This window comes from Dryobates pubescens, chromosome 23 (assembly GCF_014839835.1).
Source record: "Dryobates pubescens isolate bDryPub1 chromosome 23, bDryPub1.pri, whole genome shotgun sequence".
Taxonomy (NCBI): domain Eukaryota; kingdom Metazoa; phylum Chordata; class Aves; order Piciformes; family Picidae; genus Dryobates; species Dryobates pubescens.
This window is the reverse complement of record NC_071634.1, coordinates 16,144,526-16,166,177: the sequence shown is the minus strand read 5'-3', so window position 1 is coordinate 16,166,177 and position 21,652 is coordinate 16,144,526. Positions and strand designations below refer to the sequence as shown.

The window sequence follows — 21,652 nt, the reverse complement described above, 5'->3', positions numbered from 1 at the left end:
CCCCCTGGCCTTTCATTCATGGGACTAGAATGGAGAATTAATTGTCAGGGCACACCTGCAGCTGGAGGATGAGTCAGCCCCAGGGGGCTGCTGAGTCAGAAGAACTGCAACAGCCACTGAAGTTGGAAAATGAGCATTCTTGTACAATCCAGTGCTGATGTCCAAGCAGGAAATAGCAATGAACTTTGGAATAGAAGTCAACAATTGCAAATGAATAAAAATGGGAGCAATGCTACCAGAAGCCCTTCATTCTGGTGATGTCATGGCTCCCAAATGCCCTTCAGAAATGCAAATTGCCTACAATGTAATAAAAAGGGCATTTTCTAGAGTGTGCAGAGCTTGCATAGTTTAATTAAGCATAAACTAGGGTGACTCTGGAAAGGAAAATGATGTGGATTGCATTCTCTGAGTGACCTTGGAAAGGCACTTAGATACTTTCTCTACACAGCAATTAAGTAAACTCACACTTCATATGCTGTCACTCCTATTCCTTTCCTTCATATAGAAGCATGGGTTTTGTTCTCCCTGATTCCCTGATCTCACATTGATTTATCTCTGTGCTTAGAAAATGTGATTTGTTTCCTTTAAGGTAACTAAACATTTGTCTACAGCCTCACCATGTTAGTTTTCTAATCTCTGCTTCAATATTACTTACATTAAACTTCTGCCACCTGCTTTCCACCAAACTCCAGCTAGGCTGCCTTCTGATGTGGCAGAACTGGAATAAGGCTATGCCTATGGAAATTTCTCATCCAATCTTCCCCAGACCAGTCTAGTGCAATGACTACATCAGTGGACAAGAGATCTACAGATGTCATCTATTTGGATGTCTGCAAGGCCTCTGACGTGGTCCCTCACAACATCCTTCTCTCTAAACAGAGAGGGGTGGATTCAGTGGGTGGATAGTGCAGTGGTTAAGGAATTGGTGGGATGGTTGCATCCAGAGTTCAGTGGTCAGTGGCTCAATGTCTAAACCCCTGCAGGGGTCTGTACTGGGACCAGTACTATTTAACATCTTCATCAATGACGTGGTTGGATCTAGCACAGCCTCAGCAAGTTGGCAGAGGACACCAAGCTGAAAGGGGTGATTGAAACACCTGAGGGATAGGATTCATCCAGAGGGAGCTGGGTAAGCTCAGGAAGTGGGCCTGTGTGAACCTGATGAGGTTCAACAAGGACAAGTGCAAGGTTCTGCATCTGAGTCAGGACAGCTCCCAGTATCAATCCAGGCAGGGGGGTGAGGGGACTGAGAGCAGCCCTGAAGAGAAGGACTTGGGTGTACTGGTGGATGAAAAGCTGGACATGAGCTGGCACCATGCACTCACAGCCCAGAACCAAGTGTGTCCTGGTCTGCATCCAAAGAACTCAGTGTTAGCAGCTTGGCTGCATTTCTTCTAGGCTAGGATGTGGGGAAAAGTCTCAGTAATTCCTGGTTGTCAGCATTGCTGCCAAGAGGGAGTGATGGTAGCAGCTCAGGTCTGTAGGCCAGGAGTGAGTGGGACTTAGACGGGGTGAGAGGGACTCTTGCAGCTCTTTCTTGCCTTGCCCTTGGCCTTTCAAACAGCCCCTGCTCTGTCTTCTCCTTGAAATTCACAGAGAAGTGACCATCCCCACATTGCTCTTTGGGAACATTTTCTCCTTGGTAAGAAGGAGGAATGGAAACTTTTCAAGGAAAAGATTTAAAGAAGGTGGTAACGAGTGGAAACAAAAAAGTTCACCTAGCAAGGGCAAAGAAACTGCGGGAGGTCAGTGGGGAAATGGTGCTGATTTGAAGCCGATGTTTGAGCTATGATGGAGTTTCAGTGAACCACACCGCAAGGGCTGCTGACTCATAAAAAGGTGGAATACCCAGAAGGAAAGCAATGATCCCGGAGCAATTGCATCCCATTACGGCATGTCAGACATGCCTTTGATTGCACAAGCCTGTAATTAGTTACAGAGAATTGCCCTTTCTGAAGAAAGAAGAGGAAACAAAAGGAATTGTTCCCTGTGTTAGTGAGTAGCAAGATCAGTGGATCCTGCTCGAGGATTGCTTTAAATGAGATGCATTCACTGTGGATAGTTTCATATTAATTCTTTGCAATTTCAGAGTGAATGCCAACGATTCAGTAAAATGTAAGAAATCTTAAGAGACCCCACAGCAGAGATCTGAAAGTCTGGGGCATCCTTTTAGGGCTTGATTCCTAGCTACTCTACATGTAGGAAACCACCTTAAGTATCACAGGATGTTAGGGGTTGGAAGGGACCTCTGGAGATCATCAAGACCAACCTCCCTGCCAGAGCAGGACCACAGAAGCCGGTGCAGGTCGCACAGGAACACATCCAGACAGGGCTTGGAAGTCTCCAGAGGAGACTCCACAACCTCTCTGGGCAGCCTGTTCCGATGCTCTGTGACCCTCAGTGAAGAAGTTTCTCCTCATGTTGAGGTGGAACTTCCTGTGCTGTAGTTTATATCCATTGCCCCTTGTCCTGAAGTATCTTTTGAAAATGGTTTTGAGACGCCAGATCTCTTGGGTTTGTGGGAAGGAAGGAAGGAAGGAAGGACCGAGTTTGGTAGGAACCAGAGCTCGCAGTCCCAGCTGCATTACCACTCGTGAACACTAGATGGAGTGTAAGGAAAGAGTGAAGGGAACACAACCTTGGCGGTCCCAGCGCCTCGGGCACAGGCGCTGAGCTTAACTAAGCTGAGCACGGCTCCCTCAGTGCTTTCAAAGGCCAAAACCAGCCACAACTGGACAAAGACCCGTTTGCCCACCTTGCCCATCCCTCCGGCAGCGTGGCTTTTCCCAGCGTGGGTATTTTCACACAGACATCACACCGTTAGCAGTCTCGTTAGCTACATTTTATTCACTGGAAGCCTACGTACAAGTGTCAGCAGCACAGATTGCGTCGGCTCCTCCTTACTGAAAGAAGCTCAGTGTGTATACAGCCTTAAAATGCTCTCCCTGCAGCTAGCACATTGTATTCGATCTATGCTTATAGAAACTATTGCTCTTTCCATAGTCGTGTGTGTTTCAGAATGCATTCAAAATTACCAGGTGGCATGTTCTGTTCTCCTTTCTCACTGTCCTGATGGCCTAACATTTGCAATAAGTGAGGGATATGCATAGTTTATTTACTGTTCCAAACAATTTCTGTCACGGAACACGGGCCCTGGAGACAAAACTGTTAGCTGCTTTTGGAAAGGCAGAAAGTATACCTTACTGATTTCTGTTACAGCTGCAGCTTTTCCTTCAGAGCAGGAAGAGCAGAACAAGGCTCTTTGGAAGATTCTGTGTTTGTTTAACCCTGTGAAACCATAGCCTCCTCTTCGTCAGCTGGTGGTTTTGCCCTGCCTTTTAGCTGCTTTGACCTCCTGTCCACTAACTCAGCAGGACAGGTGAATTGATGTCTGACTCCAGGCTGCTCCTGAAGCTGGGAGGCATGTTGAGCTAAGCATCCTGATCAGCCAGTGCAGGTACTCAGCAGAAGTGGCAGCCTGCCTGCTGAATTCATTTCCCTCACTGTCGTCTTCTTCTGGTCCCACCGGAATGAGCTAGACTCCCATGGATCACTTTATCCTCTTTATTAAGCCTGTCTCTGCAGAGACCATTTTAATTTAATTCAACTTGATAGCCAAGACTCAAAATCCCCATGGCTCTTGAAACATGCAATCTCCTGCTATTCGATACACAAGCCCTTCTCCACCATCCTCTTGCTTCCCTTCAAGTGAAAAAAGCCAAGGTCCAATTTCTCTAAACTAGCTTTTAGCTCTGCCTGATGCCCCTTGCTGAGTGCACAGTACTCACAGTGAGCCCTAAAAGAAAGTGCTGGCACATGCAGAACTGCCCCTCCTCATCAGAATATCTGACTCTATTTAAACATGCACTCTCCACAGAAAAGCAATAAAAATGCCTTCCCACAACACAGCTTAAGGAAACATCACTTGCCAGCCTTAGCCCCTTTAATGAGTAAACTGGGAACATGGAAAGAAATTGCATTCACTGGCAGACATATGAATCATCTCTTTAATTCCTTGGATCTGTTGGCTAAATCCTAGGAGAGGTGTTGCTAAAACCTACTGCAGAGGCTTATTTAGCATCTACTGCTCTGGTTGAACCACCAGGACTCACACCACACTGGGAGTCAAAGGGCAGCATAGAATCATACAGTCATCTAGGCTTGGAAAAGACCTTCAAGATCACTGAGTCCAACCATTAACTCTACTCTACCAAGTCCACCACTAAGCCATATAAGCAATGCAGTACTTCAGAGAGATGGATGGGATAAATTGACAAAGTAATTAAAAATAAAAGCAGGGGGGAAACTGACATGTAACTTAAAACCAGAATACAATTAGCTCTGTCTCTGCAGGCTAGTAAGCAATAACTTTATTTCATAGCAGTGAGGTAAAAGCTGGGGAAGGCTGTAATATGCCAGGTTACTGGTAGGTTGACTCCTCATGGGAGTCCTTGTGGACAATCCTTATCTGCAGCACTCTTCACATCTTGGATACTGGAAAGCCTAGGAGACCCTCTCTATTTATGGTAACAGCCCATGCTTCACACGTCCAGGGCAAAACCATGAGGCTCGCTCAGCACAGAGACAGCAAGCTAGCCCTGAGGATGAAGGAATAAGGACATTTTCCTTAGCTCTCCCTGCTTTATGCAGAGCCTGCCTATTAACTAAGGCAGCAGGGCAGCAGCAAGACATGATAATGCCAGCTGGAGTGCTTCATGGTATGAAACCTGAGGAAACATAATCTGTAAGTGAACAAACACAGGCTCTCAGACAGTTCTGTTGGGGAAGCCTTTCCAGGAGAATAGTCCCTTGCTGTTGCCTGATTTATAAAGGCTCTGTGTGCCATGACTGCCTTATTTAGGATGCCTTAGTCTGTAGCCACTCAAAACACCAATGTGGCATGGTCTGTTCACATCCTCCTGTTCAACCTTCAGTGGATTGGCAACCTGGCAAAAGCCTGGAGCCACCAAGAGGAACACCTTCTTGGAGTCAGGGTTAGGTCTAGCTTGAAACAGCTCCAGCTGCCTTAGTTTCCAAAGACTCAGTGACACCAAAGTCACAGTCAGACCTCAGGCAGAAGGAGAATTCCCCAAATACAGTTTGTGATGAATTTATTGCTCGGGAGCTGTGCTGGGGGGGAAATAAATCATCTCATTGCATACAGATGAGCACAGAGTACATCACTGTGGATGTGTGTTTCAGGCTAAGCTTAAGCTGTGCTTTCTGGAATGAGAGATCATAGAATCAAACAGGTTTTCTTGTTAAAACACCCCAGAATCCACTGGGATCATCAGGAAAAGTAAGAATTACAGCAAAATGAGGTGGATTTCTGGAACACCTATTAAAACAGATCGTGGATGGAATTTGGAGTCGATTCATTCGTGGCAGGATCAGACCTCTGTTATTTTCTGTCTCTGCTAACCTGTTCAGATCCCACATTCCAAAAGTGCCATACTCCTCCTTTCCTGGCTCCCCACTTGCTAGGGGCTGGGCTACAAATTGCTGTGCACAATTTGTTGCTGAAATAATGAATAATAGAAGAAAAAACAGCAATAATTTGTTGTTTGGTTGGTGGTGGTTTTTACTTTCCCTTTAATCTACAATGAATTAAATAACCATTCCTCAGACTTACTCTAAACCCCAAAGGTTTTGAAGACAGACCTCAAGAAACCAAAGCAATGTGTTCTTCTGGAACATCCCTGTTTGCTTTTGCAGTTCAGCAGCAGCCATGAAGCACTGGCACTGGCTTTAGTCTTCAATTCACTGCTAACACATTAAAAAGCCAAGAGCATTTCTAGGCTTTCTCTGGCTTACTCCTCACTTTCTCGATGAGATGTTCAGCTCGAGGTGGCTTTCTGGGTGAAACTGAGCTCACTCTCTTGGATGTCAACATTAAGCCTGTTGCACTGCACTCTCCTCTCAACCACTGCAAAGCATCTTTGAAAAAAAAAAATGGATAAAAGGGACATGGTCATGCAGCAACCAAATAAATGCAATCCCTGATTAATATGCAAGTTTGAGAAGTTCAGAAAATGTCAGCATACTCCATAGGTGCATCCCTGTCTTTGGAAAGGTCTCTTTTGTTGTTCTGTTTCTGTATAAATGTCATTCTGCACGGATTTCACCCCGGCAGCTGCTCATAAACTCAAGTCAATGATGATGTGTTCAAATATTTGAGTGTTTCCTTTAAAACTAGAGGCGAAGAAGAAATCTCGCCGGTCGGTCGACACGGCTGTGAACGACCGTGGGGCTTGGACGTAGATCTCTTTGAATAACCTGAAGATCTTCTTTTCATCATCCCACTGGTAAATCTGGGAGAATGTATAGTCACTCCCCAGGGCTAGGTAGTAATTGTTCTTGAAGGAGAAAGGCTGCAGTGTCATGGCTCCTCGGGACGGCAGAGCCTGTATCTCCACAAACTGCTTGCTGTTCCACTGCATCACCCTGGAGTCCCCGATGAACCTCGTGAGCGTGAGGTACAGGTTGTCTTGCATCCTGAAACTCTTCACAGCCAAGACATCTTCCATGTTGGGGATTTCACTGTGGGGGACAAACTTTTTGGAAGCCTTGTTCCACTGGAGTATGATGGGAACTTGGGAACGGCTAGAGAGGATTAAATGTGACTTCCCATCTATATCGAGAAACTCAGCATCTGTGTCCCTGAACCACTCATGAAGGGACTGGTAGGAGTAAAATCCTTTGTTATTCCACTTGTACACTGTTGACAAGCCTGCTTTAGAGCTATCTGCTATGACAAAGAACATCTCGCTGTCTATCTCAAAGAGCTCTATATCGTTTGGCTTGGAGATGCGAGACACTTCGATATCCTGGAATTTGACAAACTTTGTCCAGCTTTCGTCGTACTTGTAAATGTGTGAGCCACCAAAGAGCTGTGCCACCACCACAAAGACTTGCTCACCAACAAGAATGGCTTTACATCCCACTATGGACTGACCTATTGCCCAAAGACAGGAGAAAAAAAAAAGCAGATCTATTAGCACAGTACAAAGCACCCCTTAAACCACAGAGATCACCAAGGCACTCCTGCTTCTCCTTAAATCTGCACCATCCCATAATTTTGTTTTCTGCTGCACACCATCAGACCTTTTCCTGCCTTTTATTTTTTCCCAATTATTGGAAAGATCACAGAATGTTAGGGGTTGGGAGGGACCTTGAAGGATCATCCAGTCCAACCCAGCTGCAGAGCAGGATCACCTAGGGCAGATCACACAGGAACACACCCAGGAGGGTCTCCATTTCCAGAGAGGGAAACTTCAAATGCTGGAAATACCACATCCCTCAGAGTGTGCAACTAAACTGCTCATTCATTCTTATCTAGCAGACTCTTTCTTTCTCTGTTTGTTCCAACAGAGTGAGGGTAGCTGTGCAGGTACTCCCAAGATGCACTACCCCACGGAGTCACGGCCAAACATGACACATTCACATCTGCCAGATCCAACAGAGAGTCAGGACAAAACCCATCAGCTGGTTCCACCTATGAAACATCAACAATTCCTCAAGGACTGGAACCCCAGTGTTCATATACCTGTGATATTGTCATAACTCCTGAAATTCATTTCAATGTGATCCCACTCCAGCACCATGCAGTTCTCCATGCTGGGCTGCGCGATGGCTACGAACACATCATTCTTTGAGTTGAAGGTGTCCACTGAAACCGACTGGTAGGGCAAGATCTGGTGAACAACAAAATCTAGAAACACACATTTACAACAGTTAGGATACAAATCCTTGCTGGAAACACACAGCAAAGGGTGGCTGAGCATAGCAATTCACACTGAACAAATGAGTGAAACAGTCTGGGGCTGTTCATAAGACTAGCATGGAAGGGTCAGTGCTCACGTCAGGCATGCAGCAACAGGGGAAAGCATCTCCTGCTTTAGGCATCTGGAAACACAGTTGCCAAAGAGATCAAATAGGTAAATAGTGTCAGAACTCAGATTTTCCAGCGAGGCTGGCTGGTATCAATGAGCCCAGGGTATCAAGAGAGAAGCCTCTTTCCCCACAGCTGGACGTTGCTTTCCCGTCAAGTGAAACAGCCTTTTACCAGAATCACTTTCAAGCTGAGAGACAGCAACTTCCAGCTGAAGTCAAATAACTTCTTAAGTCATGCAAATTTAATCACTAGCAATTTGTGTTATGCTAAACCAGGCAGAAAGTGAAATGATATCTGAGGTTTGCCTGGGGATAACCCCATTTTGGCTAGGCCATAGACAAAATGGTGTAATCAAAGCCTCAGTTAACACAACGCTTTATGGGGCATTGTAAAGTCGTTTGGGCATAAAATACAACCAACCTGCACATTACTATCCAGTGGAAAAATTATTCTAGGCCCTAAGACTGAGGAGTTAGAGCAACCTGTAAAGACTAGGAGTGTAGGTCCAAAAGTCAAGATGTTTTTCCTCAAAATCTAAGTGCCTTTGTTGATTTTACTCTAAAATTCACCCTGGGCTATGCCAGCAGGCAGCACAGAGCTGATACTGGGCAAAGGGAGGGAACATTAGGGAAAATGTTTTCACTGAAAGGGTTGTCAGGCATTGGAATAGGCTGCCCAGGGAGGTGGTTGAGTCACCATCCCTGGAAGTGTTTAAAAGCTGTGTAGATGATGTCTTTGGGGATATGGCTTAGTGGTACACTTGGTAGAGTAGGGTTAATGGTTGGACTAGGTGATCTTGAAAGGTCTTTTCAACCTAAATGATTCTATTGTTTTATGATTCTGTGACTTGGGTCTGAGTTTGATCTTGGGCTTGACAGCTGGCCTGACAGCTGGACAAGGTCATTATTATCAGAGAAAGAATGCAGTATAGCAGAGCTGACAAAGAAAAGCCAGCACCTGGGTCTAGATGGCAGCAGAAGGCCTGTGCTGAAGTGATCTATGGCTATAGATATACAGGAAAGGAAATGCATCTTCTGCTAGGATGGTGTTCCTCTGCCGAGCCACGCACTGCTGTTCCAAGCTCCACTTGCTGCCTGCCTTCCCCATGCACTCCTGCACTGGAAGGGCCCTGAGCATCCAGGGATTGTGGTGAAATGGTAATTAAGTCCTCACTCAAGTCCCTCATTTGGGTGCATTATGAAATAATTGTTTTTGAATGAAGAACTCTCTGCCTCTCCATGCTTGAAAGCCTTTGCCCTTGAGGAGTTACACTTCTGGAGAATAAAGATAGATGACTACCATTAAACAAACAGAGCAGATTCTACAGCTGCAAAAGGAATGACAGTCTCCATTCTCCCAGGGACTATTATAAATAGAGTTTGGGCTTGATTCATAAATGCTGGTAGGAAAACAAGAAAGTTATCTTCGTTGTCACTGGGAAAATAAAAGGACTGGAGAAAACTGACACCAAATAATGCAGAAAGTAAAAGTAAGCAATAAATCATGAAAGGTAGCTAAGGATGGAACAATAGCAGATACAGTCAGAGAAAGATCAAAATATTTTAGAAACTTGACAGAAAAACCCAAACAAACCAAAAAAAAAACCCAAACCAGAACACCCCAACAAACTAATGCTGAAAAAGGCATCTCTTGAAATCTCAACAGTTGTGAAACGCTTTAAGGGAATCTGTGAATCAAAACAAACCAGCCTGGGTGCTAAACCCCACTGCCCACTCAGAGTTAACACAGCCATTTTCACTTGTACCTGCGATGGGGCTCTTTATGCCACTGGAGGAGTAAAAACAGGCAACACAATCAGTTCTAACCAGTCAAAAGCAGCAAGTGCTGGGTTTAGCACTAGCTGGAAACACCAGAGCGTCTGCTGCCGCATCAGGTGTGCCAAAAATTTAGGTCTGGAGGGCCTGATTCAGTTTTACAGGCAGATCCACATGCTTGGCACAGGAATGCCAATGCTGGCAGAGCAGAAGGAAGCATGAGGGGAAGGCTGGAGGACTCTAAACACACAGGGCACCAATGGTCTGTTTGGGCAGCAGCTCCTAAACTGCATCCTAGGATTTGGTCCCCCTCTCCTCACATCTTTTTCCTCACAGTGGAGACTTCTGCACCAGGTGAGGACACCCAGGCCCTGGGAGTGCTCTCAGGGTGTGTTTGCAGCCCTTCCTGTCTCCCACCATGGCAGCACAGGTGATCTCCAGCACAAGAGTGAGTATGGACCAGGTAACTGAGTTTATAAACTACCTTCCTTCCAGCCAGCAGGGAAAGAGGAGCACCTCCAGAAGACAGTCCCAGCTAGGCAGAGAAAGGGGAAAACCAAGCCTCTGGAGCTCAGTGAGATGATCCCTGCCTGCAGGTCTGGGCAAAGCAAGTCCCATGCATGCACACCACCTGCCTCCAGTGACTGGGAGCATGGTGCTCATTTTCCAGTCTCCTGTAGATAAGTTACACATTCCCAGGCCATGGCTACAGCCACAGCACAGCCCCTCACACACTGCTGTGGGAGGAAAAAAAGGAGGGGGGTGGGGTGGAAGTGAAATGGTTTAGCTTGCTTCCACGATGCAAGGCATGAGAAATGGAAGGGAGATGCCATCACCAAAAAGAAAAAGTTCCAAGTGCAGCTCACTGACACTGTGAATCACTCTCTGTGAAAAAGCAATAGGATCACTTTGTTCTTTGGCTTTTTGTTTTGTTTTAAATTCAGCAGCACCTCTCTCCTTCTCTCCTCCTGTTATCATTGTAGCACTTCAGTGGATGCAATGAATTGATGGAGATGCCCAGATGCACATCTGACCAAGCAAACCGCTTTGTTACCATGGCCCACATCCAGCTGTGCTCAACACAGACTACCAGAGACTGGAAATGATGGAAAGTCTGAGTCCTTTGCCTTCCTGGCAAAGGAGGGAAATACAAAAGTAAAGACTAACATGAACAAAAGGTTTGCAGAGCACTGCCTGTCACCAAGGAGGAAAGGAGAATACACCTACAGGGTATGTTGCTTTCTTCAGAATGTGGGACAGACCTGAGTTTGTCACTAATCAATCCTCAGGGAATGCACATGGGAATATTTACACTCCTTAGGATCTGGGGGAGGCAATGGCAGAGCAGGAAAAAGCAGCTGTGGCCTCACACCACAGACTACCGAGGCCAAGGGAGGGTTACAGCTGAAGCAGGGCAGCTGCAGCTCCACACGATGCTGCCTCAAGGGTGATACATTTCTGAACTCATTTGTATTTCTCCTCTGCTCATCTCTGGTTTGTCTCATGAGTCATTTCTGCATGCAGACAGACTGTCCCTCTTGGACACTTTGTAAAGCTGCCAGAGCTCCACATCTTCTGTACCCTGCACTTCACTGTGCACCAGAGCCCCGGGAAGCCTGCTGATGCCTACCCCCGTGCCAGAAAGGTCAAGCACCCAGCCTGCCCTCACAGCAGCCAGAGCACAACTGCTTTGAAAATGTCCTTTCCTGCCTTAAGGATGCATTACAGCTAAATGTTGTGCTGCAAGAGCACTTCTCTGGTGGCATTTCAGCAAAGGTTCACCTGGGCAATCTGTGCACCACACCTCAGCTGCCCAGCAAGCCCTGCAGCAAGGGAAATTAGACTTATGCTTGGTGTGATTCCACTTACAGCAGACAAAGGGACTGACATAAAGGGTGAATTGTGTCTGTAGCAACTCTTACAGTTGGGTTTCTAGGTACAAAGAGATGACACAGGACAGGTAGGTCAGTGCAGGTCTGAGGACCAGGGAGGCAAGACCTATTCTCACAGAGTGTAGGTTAAACCAGACTGAAATGAAATGAAGTCAGATTTCACTTTGTACTTCTGCATCTCAGTGGTTTGGCAGGCACAGGAATGCAGCTTTGGTACCATTCTAGGCTACATTGCTCTCCTGGTTTTGACACCCTTTTATGTAGCAGATAATTGTGCTTTACCTCTGCTGTTCTTCTGACAGATTCTTGAATTCCGAGTTCATTCCCTGTTCCTTTACATGCTGCCCTTTGATTGCCTTTCATACCTCGGTCTGAAACTTTGTTTTAAGTTATTACTAAGCAACTTTTCTACTGTCTCTTAATGATGATGACTGCCTTGATGACAGATGAGAGCTCAGAACCCTCTGAAACTACTGGATGGAACAAAAGGCAGAGTGCTGACACCATACAGATGAAAGATGAAAAACAAAACCTCACAGCTGATATTCTCAGTTATATGATGTGACTACATTTAAAGATAGGTAACTGCAGCTGTTTGGTCATAAAATATAAGCATAACCACATGCAAGTTTCTCTTCACATCCTTCAGCATGCTTTACATTACCTAAAACAAAAATCAAGATCCTAAACAAGACAGTAGTCAGGATATTATTGGACATTTCTCTCCAGCTTAATGGAGTTTCATGAAGAACTGCTGGCAGTATTGCTACAACATTTGATGCTACTGAATAAAGAGAACAGACCCAGCCACACCATTTGAACTTCTTTTCATTGCTCTCTGTGAAATACAGAGGTTTGGGGGAGCTCCTCTGCCATAGCTATGTGGGCTTATTGCAGATAACAGAAAGCATGGTGAAAATTAAGTCATAATCAAGTCTTTTGGCATATGAATAGTCAGAGCTCTTCTCCCATTATCACTTAATCCAAATAAAAAAAAAATCAGTACTTACTTTGGCTTCCAAATGTAGCTTTCCCATTTATGCTTGATCTAGTACTTGGAAGTGCTTTGTATGTAACCCTTTCCTCCCCCCAGGTCATGCTCACAGAAGCAAAAGGCTACAGTCTAAACTTCTTGATAGTTAACCATTTGTAGTGTGCTAAGAAATATACATTCTGAATACCTGTAGTGGTGCATTCATAATCAAAACTTGTCACATCATTTAACTTCTTATCCTGATATTCTGCTGGACCAATACACAGGACATCAGAAACAGTGGAATTTGTCATCTTTAACCACAAAAACAACCACTTGGCTTTGCAGTCACACTCAAATTTATTTCCCCTTAAATCTCTAAAAAACACACAGAAATAAACATATTTGAAAAGGTTGATAGCAATATGAATACTACAGAACTGTTATCACCTTGACATGCTGAATTGAAAAACACCTGAGCAGCCTTGAGTTGGTTTTGAACCGAGAAAGGGAAGTTTCCCAAGTTTTATTTGGGCTCTCTTATTGTGGACTCTCCTTCTCTGAGTGCTGTCCTTGGGGAAAAAGCACAACAGTTTCAGCTTAGATGTGCTCACATGTAGTAACAGAGCACTGGGGGTCATGTGTGAAGTCCTCATGGATTTAAGTAACTGCCATTACTGATCTATTAAAATCCTGACAGTCTGGTTATCTGCTGTGAGCCTCCTTCCCTTCCCACCATCTACACTGACAGATAAATCCCATTTCTCCACTGAACTACTCCAGTACCACTGCCTGACAGAATGGCCTTGTTGGTACCGCTTCTGTCCTACATAAAGGACAGATGTAAGTCTTGCATCTTAGAGTTGCTGCTGATGTGAAGTCAATTTAACTTCCTCCTCATGTATGTGCAATTTCCACACTGTACCTCTTCTTTGATCCTCTGGCTATTTTTGTGGCTTACAATTATACTCTGCTGTTTGGAAGAGCCAGGACCAAAACCAGGGGAAGCTGACTAGCAGCTCAGTTATACAAGAGAGCACTGACACCAAGTCAGCAACGTGCTCTGATTGCACAAAACCAAGAAAAAAGAAAATAAAAGGGAAAAAACCCGAGGCTCTTTTTGACAATGAATGCTTTTTACTGAAATAATCCCAGGGCACACATGCAACAATAGCAAGAAAAAAAAATCTTCAGAGTAACCATAGCTTTAAAATTCTTTTTCTCCCCTTCCCTAAAAAATGAACTGATTTGCTACAGAAGAAAGAAGTACATGGATGCAAGCTATGGACAGCATCACAAGAAGCAACAGTGAGCTGAGAAACAGCAGTTCTGTCACAGGAGTCTACCAGATAAACAACTTTAAAGTGAGGAAAGCTAGGACAACAAAATGCCAAGTTTCTCTTCTGTGCTGGTATCAGACACAGCACCACACAAAGCCAGAACGTAACGCTCAGGGGGTGACAGAAGCAGGCAGTCAATAGAAAGAGTCTCATTACTTACAGTTCAATTAAAGAATCTAAATCACTGAAGACATCCCTTGGCAGAGCTTTGAGATGGTTATTGGCCAAAGAACTAGAAAAGAAAGTTAGAGCTCAGTATTATTGCTGTCTTTTGTCTGGCTCGCTCTTACTAAGGCTGGGCTCACAGGTTGTTAATTATCTAATACTGTACAGCCACTGGCACTGTGAATAGTTAGGAAGAAGAGGCACATGTTAATTATTCTCCTTCAGGAAGGGAGATTGCTCCAAGCTTACACAAAAGTAAAACACATAAAGCTTTTTTATTGCCCAGGTGCGAATGCAACACACAGAGCAATCACTGAGCAAGCTGAAACCAAACAGGGATGTCCATCATGAGCACGCAGTGTGGTGGTGGTACTGGTGCAGCATCCATGGGTCTCAGCTGCAGCCCAGCATGAGCTGCAAGTGTGCATGGGCAGCACAGCCTGCCACAGTGCTGTCCAAGGAGGAAGCTCCTAAGGCCATTTCTCAGTTTGTGGAAGGCAGGTGACTGGCAGCAGGAGGGAATGGATGCACAAAAGGGAAGGGAGGCTTTCTGCGTGGCAGGAAATCCAGCAGCACCCCAGAAGTGTTTTGTTCAAGTACAAGTTACTCCACCAAATGTTAAAATCACTTACAGGTGAGTGAGGTCTCGAAGGCCACGAAATGCATTTCTTGAAATGGTTTCAATTTTATTTCCTTCAATGAATCTAGGCAGAAAAGTAAACACATGAAAGACTTTGATTAGCATTAATAGCATCACCAGTGCTTTGACCTATGTTCTCCAAGTTCAGCAGGTTCCTGGGCCACCCCTTCAGACTTAAAGGCAGGGAAGTCTCAATGGAGCTGCTCATGTTCCCTTTTCCCCAGGTGGATCATAAGGAATGATGCAGGAACTGGGCAGCACAAGGGGAAGTGCACAACACACATCTCCAGCAGAAGATGAAGAAAACAAACAAAGCAAAAATCATTTTTCCCCTGTTGGTTAATACTCTTGGGGTGTGTTTTGTGAGGCAAGAGATCAGTGTAGGAGAAGCCTCTAAGATGGACTTTAGAAGCTGAAGTGCCACCTTCCCCTCACAGATCGCCTGCAGTTTAAAGCCATAGGGCAGTACAGCAGTGCCAGGGCTGCCCAGGCTGCAGATGGACATTGCAACCAGAAGCTCCTGTGCCTGCAGGTACAGTGCCTCCCCTGCACCCACAGAGCCCTGATGTGAACTGCAGCTGCAGACTGCTAGGTTTCTGAAGTCTGCACAAGTGGCAAGACCACTGCCTCCTTTCTCCTCTTGCTGCTCTCCACAGCCAGGACCCCACCTCTGCAGGGTGTCCAGCTGCACCGAAGCCAAGGCCCTGTGCACAGGGAAAACAATGACAAGCACATATCGATTCCAGGAGCATGCTGCTGCTCCTGACTCACGTCAGCATACAGAGTAAGAGCTGATATTTGAGCATCTTGACCCCTGGGCACTGGAGGACACATCCCTAAATACGCCATCAGCCCTGCAAAGTGACCGCAGCCAGGTGGCCACCAAGGTGTTATGTGGTGCTGCTGTACCTGAATGAAGACAACTGCATGCTGACTTCAGAAAAGGTTTTATGAGATAAAAGTGTCTCACTTCCTCCTACACATCCTTGCTTGCCTTCCAGGGAAACAGAGGAAAACTGCTGAGCCAAGGTTTCTTCTTGAGGGAGTCAAAATATGGATGTAAGAGATGACAAGTTCTCTTGGTTTTACAGCTTAGACATAGCCAAAACCCTCTGTGAAGTGATCGTGACCCTGACTGCTGCCAAAGGCTGCAAACAAGAAACTGCTGTGTGTGCACAGGAGATGTCAGCAGAGGGTCAGCCGTGCTCTGTTACAAGGCTGCCTGGGGACACAAATTCAACCTGCAGAGCAGAGAGCCACTGCCTCCTGACACCCTCACCTGGCAGCAACCCACAGCCCACCTCAGCAGCCATGCAGACATGGCCTCACTGAGCACACTGCAGAGAGATGATGGACATCTGGGCTGGGACTCAGCAACTGGCCAGGTTCCTGAGTCACCTAACCCAGCCTCAAAGGGATGCTGCCCTGGGAACCCCACTCTGATCACCAGCAAAGCTCTCAACTTTATCACACCTGTCTTACTCAGACTGTGGACATGGAGACAATTAAAGGGTGCACTGAATGCCACTGCCAGCGCTGCAAGCACAGCAAGACACAGCCAGATATGCAGGGAGGCAGGCAGAGGTATCTGCTGCTGGTGCTCTCCAGCTGCTCTTCATCTGGAGATTCTGAACACAAACCAATTTGCCATTTTTGTCAGTGTGGGGTTTTTCATTCTCCATAAGGTCTGATCCCTGGCAACTGAGACTTGAGCTCTTGAGCTGTAATGGTATTACAGCTGCATGCCCCAAAACAACCCCACAGAAAGGCCACTCAGACCCAGTTCCCAAACAGCAGAGGTGTGATTTGCTGGGAAGAGGAAGAGCTCTGTGGACTTGGCAGGGAGGGAGACCACAGCCATTAACAGAGACCACTTGTTCAGCTCCTACTAAAGGAAATTGAAAGCAGAAGGCTTTACCAGCCTTGCCTCTGCTCCCTGGTTTGCAGCTGGCACCTAGGGAAAGAGATTTTCCCTGCTACCAGCTGAAGAGGGATAGGTTTTTCTCTTTCAGACAGGGAGTCTGGCTCCATTTACCAATGCAACCACTGTGACTGGGTACACTTCTGGGACAAGCCCCACTTTGGACCCACCAGCACTTGAAAGCAAGCCATTCATGAAACAACAGACAAAGGTTTTCTTCCCTTTTGCAAACATTCTGCAAATGACATTTTTTCCTGTAGACACACAGAGAAGAGAATGATTAGACAGCTGCCTACTGCTGACAAATCCAGATGCAGCCCAGGCCTGGATTTCAGCAGGTACCATTTGCCACTCTGCTCTATTTCTTGGTCTGCAAATTCCATTGTTGGCTGCTCTGCATGTAGCAGACATTAGTCCTGAGTGTAGGCCACCTCAGTACCCACTGCCTGCAAGGCTTTAGCAGGAATCGGTTTTGTGAGCATTGGTCTTCCTTCAGAAAAAGACAGAAATGTTTTCCACAGCTACCAAATATCTTCCACAGCACAGCAAGGTGGGTGGAAGGATGAATTATTCTTTTTTCAGATCACATTCAGCGTTTCAACCATCCCAGCTCATGTCCAGTAACACAGAGAAAGGGCAGTCCTTTGGAGGATGAAGTGAGGACAACCTCCTACTAGGACTAATATATGTTTTTAAAACAACAACAACAAAAAATGACCTAACAAAAAAAAAGTTTGTGAAATGAAGGTAAAGTAAAAAGCAATCAGGAAGAGAACTAAGCAAAAGAAAGTCAAATAAATGTAAAGAATACTATAGATAACGACCATATTTTATATTACAGGAAATATTGTTGACATATTCACATAGACATAAATGCCACAGGCATTATGTGGGATACCACAACAAAGATGATATTGGAGAGGAAAACTTAAGGGAAGAGAAGCAGTTTGGTTGTCAAGGTTGGTCTGGGCAGCACACAGATACTCTGCACCTCCTCTTCAGGCTGCCAGCAGGCCAGGAGAACCTTTCCCAAGCCTTTCCTGAGGTTCAAAACCCTTCAGGGATGGCACTGTTCTGGAAAGGCAGGATAAGCTCTTGCTCAGCAGTGCTTTTTTGGTGCACTGTAATTGCACACAGCCACCCTGCATTCACAGCAGATTTTAAAAACCCACTGCAACAACCTCTGAAAAATGGTGAGCCATCACAAAGGACACTTGCACAGGAGGGGAACATAAATCCTTCCTCTCCCCTGCTCCTGGGGATCGCAGCGAAGACTACGACTCCACGGCAGGAGTCTTGGCAACTGACCAAAACATCTCGCTTGAGAAAGGACAGGGGAAGACATGAAATACCAAACTTACAGGTACTCTAGGTGGAACAGACCAGCAAAGGCATCATCTCGGATAACAGTGAAGGAGTTGGAGTTCAGCAAGCTGAAAATGAAGAGCAGGCATTAGGAAAGCACATTAAACCCTGACACACTGGATTGTGCCCATTGTGTTTATTGCCCGTGACCAAACTAATCTTACTGACTCAAGCCCATATTGCCCCACCAATGCAGCACACATAAAATATTGTGGAATGGTCTATTAAAAGAGAAAAAAACCCACCCAACCTCGAAGGCATACTGTGCTGCTAGTTAACATTCACTGCTCGCCAGGAAAAACGTCCGCTGCACCATTCACCTTGCTTACAGCCAGCCTGCTCCTCCGCTCCCTGGTCCCTGAGCAGGACAAGGTTAGCTCTGCTGACTGTGGACCCCAGTTGACCACCACCCCTCCAGCCATACAAAAAATTTTCCAGAAACCATCTCCATGGCACTCCTGAGCAACCAGCAAGGGGTGAGCCCTTTTGTACAAGCATCAGCCCACAGCTGAGCAGCCTGGGTGGATCCCTGCTCCCTCATGCTCTGCCCCCAGGGGGGTGCTCCAAGCCTGACCTGCAAACGAGCTACAGCCCCTGGTGTGCAAGAAGGGCACACAGCTCATCGGCTGGAAACGTAGATGTGCCCAAACCACCAGAGACAGTCCCGCTGCCCTTGCAAAGCAAAACTCTGTGTCCACAGGCAGCGAGGAAGAGCAGTGGTGCTGCCTGCTCCAGGCACTGCCTTGCCCTCCCGCGAGAACTTTAGGGACAAAGTGCATTAGAGCTGTACTGGAGCAGCTGTCACCTGAGCCAGGACGAGGCAAGCAGGGAGAAGGATGCTAGGGAAAGGCTTTGCCAGCAAAATTCTTTCTGTGCTGTATCAGAGCATAGCAATCCCCAGGGCTGATGTTCAAAGGCACAGAGAGCAATCTCCTTTTACAAAAACAGCAAAACTTCTTATTGAGTCCACAAACACTACTCAAAAGAAAGAATCTGGGGGAAATCTCAGCATTTTCTGCTACAAGTGAAGATATCTGCACTAATCACTTTGTTAGAGTAACTCAGTAATCCTTTCTGTATTGTTTTAGGCATTTTACTGAAATTAATTTGGAAGACTAATGAAAGTGAAATGCCAACTTACCCTGTGATCCTCAGTTATTATGCTAATATCAGACAAATGCTCCTTAAATTATCCCAAACAAATCTGACAGAGGTGCAGACCACCATCAAAAAAAAATAATCCTTGTGTTACTGCCTTGCCATGGCCACTGCCACAGCAGATACAGTCCCCAGGTCGCCAAGTGCTTAATTATGCATGTATCTCTTTTGTCATTTAATCATGCCTTTTTCTCGTGTCTGAAGGGCAGACTCACAAATTACAGTAACCAACAGAATTTGCCAGGGCCCAAGGTGGTGGTGGTGGTGACAGCAAACTGCTCTTGCTCCCACATCTGATCTGCTGCATAATGTGCCATGAGCAGCTTCTGACTTTCTCAACAACTGCCCCACCACCCCAGTGTGTGGATTTCCATCTGGGAATCTATTACAACTAAGGAAAAGGGGTAACCTTCATCTGCTCGTCATCCCTCTTCCCAGTAGCACCATCCAAAACAAGCCAGGTTCCCCTCATCTCCATTTCCTCCCCCCCCAGTTTGTCTCAATCTACCCTTGGATTCATTCCTTTCTTTCCCAGATGACATGAGTCTGCTGTTTGCTCCCATTCACAGGTGGGCAAAATCCCCCTGCCCTCTACCCAAGCCTCTGTGCTGGCCCCCAAGTCTTGCAAAAACATGGGTTTGGGACTGCTGCCACACTAAAGAATGTGAAAGCCTCCCCCCCTTGCTTTGTCCACTTTTCCCCAGTGTTTTCCATGGGGTGCTGCCACCCCCAAACGGTGAGTCAGGCCTCTGAGAATGAGGAGGGAATGCCTGAGGAGAGGAGGGTGACCAGATGCCTTTAGGGACTTCTTGCTAAGACCAGTTGTACTGCCTAGCTCTGTGGTGAGCACTTAGCCTGGGTTTCTGGCACACCTTGCATCTTTCTGCCAAATTTTCCTTTGCAGAGTGCCTTTGCTCTGGGGGTAACCCCATCCTCATCAGGGAGATGTGGAGGGGCTGCTCAGTATCAGGTGCTAGAGGCAGGCTGCACAGGGCACAGGCAGCAGCATGGCTTCTCTGCTGGCCACCCAAGAAGCAAGCTTCTGGCTTCCCCAGGGCAGTTGCCTGCCCCCCAGGACAGCTCAATGAATGCAAGTTTGGGTATGTGACTGCAGCTGCAGCCACACCTGACTGCCAGAGAGGCACAGCCCCAGGTGAGGCTGGCAGCAGGGCTGTAGAGCACTGGGTCACTTGTCCCTTGGCACAGAGGACCATCCCACCTAGAGGTCCATCAGGTCAAAAGGCAGTCGAGGGGCCACCCTCCATGCCGGATGCTGAAGCACAGCATCATGCTGCAGACAGCAGCAGCAGCACTTCACACACAGAGGCTGTTCCTCCCAGGTGCGTCCCAGCAGCCTCCACTCGCCCGCAAGGTCCCGAAGCCATCGTGAGACTCCAGGGCACAAATGAGCACCAGTGGGAGCCACCACACGACTGCAGAGGGGCAAACTTATTAAAGCTGAAATTAACCGAAGGAAAGGAACTTGGGGAATCGGGAAACATTCTGTCCTCCTTCAGCAGCTACCTGCTCGTTTTACGGAGTAGTTTACAAGTGGAGAAGGCATCCCTCGTTATGAAACAGCAGCTGCAGCGGGGGGGCTGCACAGACTGGGGTCACTTGGGACCTCCCTTTCTTCAGGGGCACCCTGAACCCTTTTTTAGGAGGAAGCGGCAAAGTGCTGTCGCTGGCCGTGCGGTTTCCAGTGCCATACTCACAGCAGCTGCAGGGAGGGCAGGTGGGAGAACATCCTGTCCTTCACTTCGGAGAACGTCCCGTTCACCAGGCTCCTGCAAAAAGAGCAGCCGGCAGTCAGGCGGGTCCGCCCCGCATCCACCCCCCAGCCCGCTTCATCCCCGACCCTCCCAGCCCCGCGTTGCCCCCCGCACTCACAAGGAGCCCAGGCCGGCGGGCAGGCTGCGCGGGGCCCCCGCCGCCCCCACGCACAGCGCCGACTCTCGCCAGCAGCTGCAGGGCGGACCGCAGCGCGGCGGCCTCCGCGGGGCGGCGGGTGGCGGGAGCGGCAGCAGCAGCAGCAGCACGGCGGTGCGGAGAGCCCCGAGCCGCAGCGGCACCGCCATACCGGCACCGTTCCCCGCCGCCGCTCCCGCGCCCTGACATCAGCGCGGCGCCGCCCCGGGGTGGGTCCCGCCGCCGCTGCCGGAGGGGCGGTGCAAGACGGCGGGGTCTATCCCGGCGCTCCGCGACCCGTGGGGACTCCGCTGCCGGTTCCCGAGTGATGCTGGCATGGGAATTATTTAATGTCTTGGGGGGTCGTGAGGAGTCCTCAAAAAAAAAACAAATAAAAAGGGACTTGGTGGTCGGAAGAATTGCTCAGCTCCGGGGGGCCGAATTCACCACCCGGCGTGGGGTGATCCTGGTTATGTTCAGAAACTGGGGGACAAGAGGCTGGAAAGTAGCCCTGCAGAAAGAGATTCAGGGGTTCGGGTTAATGGCAAGTTGAATATGAGTCCCCAGTGTGCCCTGATTTCCCCAAAGGCCAACTACGTCCTGGAGTGCTTGGGAGCGAAG

The 21,652-nt window shown here is 47.4% G+C and overlaps 1 protein-coding gene across 1 annotated transcript; it reads right to left on the bottom strand.

Moving 5' to 3' along the window:
* Positions 1 to 5,113: 5,113 nt before the first annotated feature.
* LGI2 (leucine rich repeat LGI family member 2) lies at positions 5,114 to 21,219 on the bottom strand. Its single transcript, XM_054172194.1, has 8 exons — positions 21,014 to 21,219; positions 20,839 to 20,910; positions 17,962 to 18,033; positions 14,672 to 14,743; positions 14,035 to 14,106; positions 12,743 to 12,912; positions 7,547 to 7,711; positions 5,114 to 6,955 (listed from the first exon to the last, which is right to left on the bottom strand). The coding sequence occupies exons 1-8, from the start codon at positions 21,199 to 21,201 to the stop codon at positions 6,138 to 6,140; spliced, it is 1,629 nt and encodes a 542-aa protein (XP_054028169.1). The 5' UTR covers positions 21,202 to 21,219; the 3' UTR covers positions 5,114 to 6,137.
* Positions 21,220 to 21,652: the final 433 nt, after the last annotated feature.

Bases quoted from the DNA above. Each gene is read 5' to 3' on its own strand.
- LGI2 (XM_054172194.1), bottom strand. From the start codon at position 21,201: ATGGCGGTGCCGCTGCGGCTCGGGGCTCTCCGCACCGCCGTGCTGCTG. The intron at 14,744-17,961 runs GTAAGTTTGGTA...TTTTCTGCCTAG, and splicing joins CTGTTCCACCTAGAGTACCT to ATTCATTGAAGGAAATAAAA. The intron at 6,956-7,546 runs GTATATGAACAC...TTTGGGCAATAG, and splicing joins GAGTTATGACAATATCACAG to GTCAGTCCATAGTGGGATGT.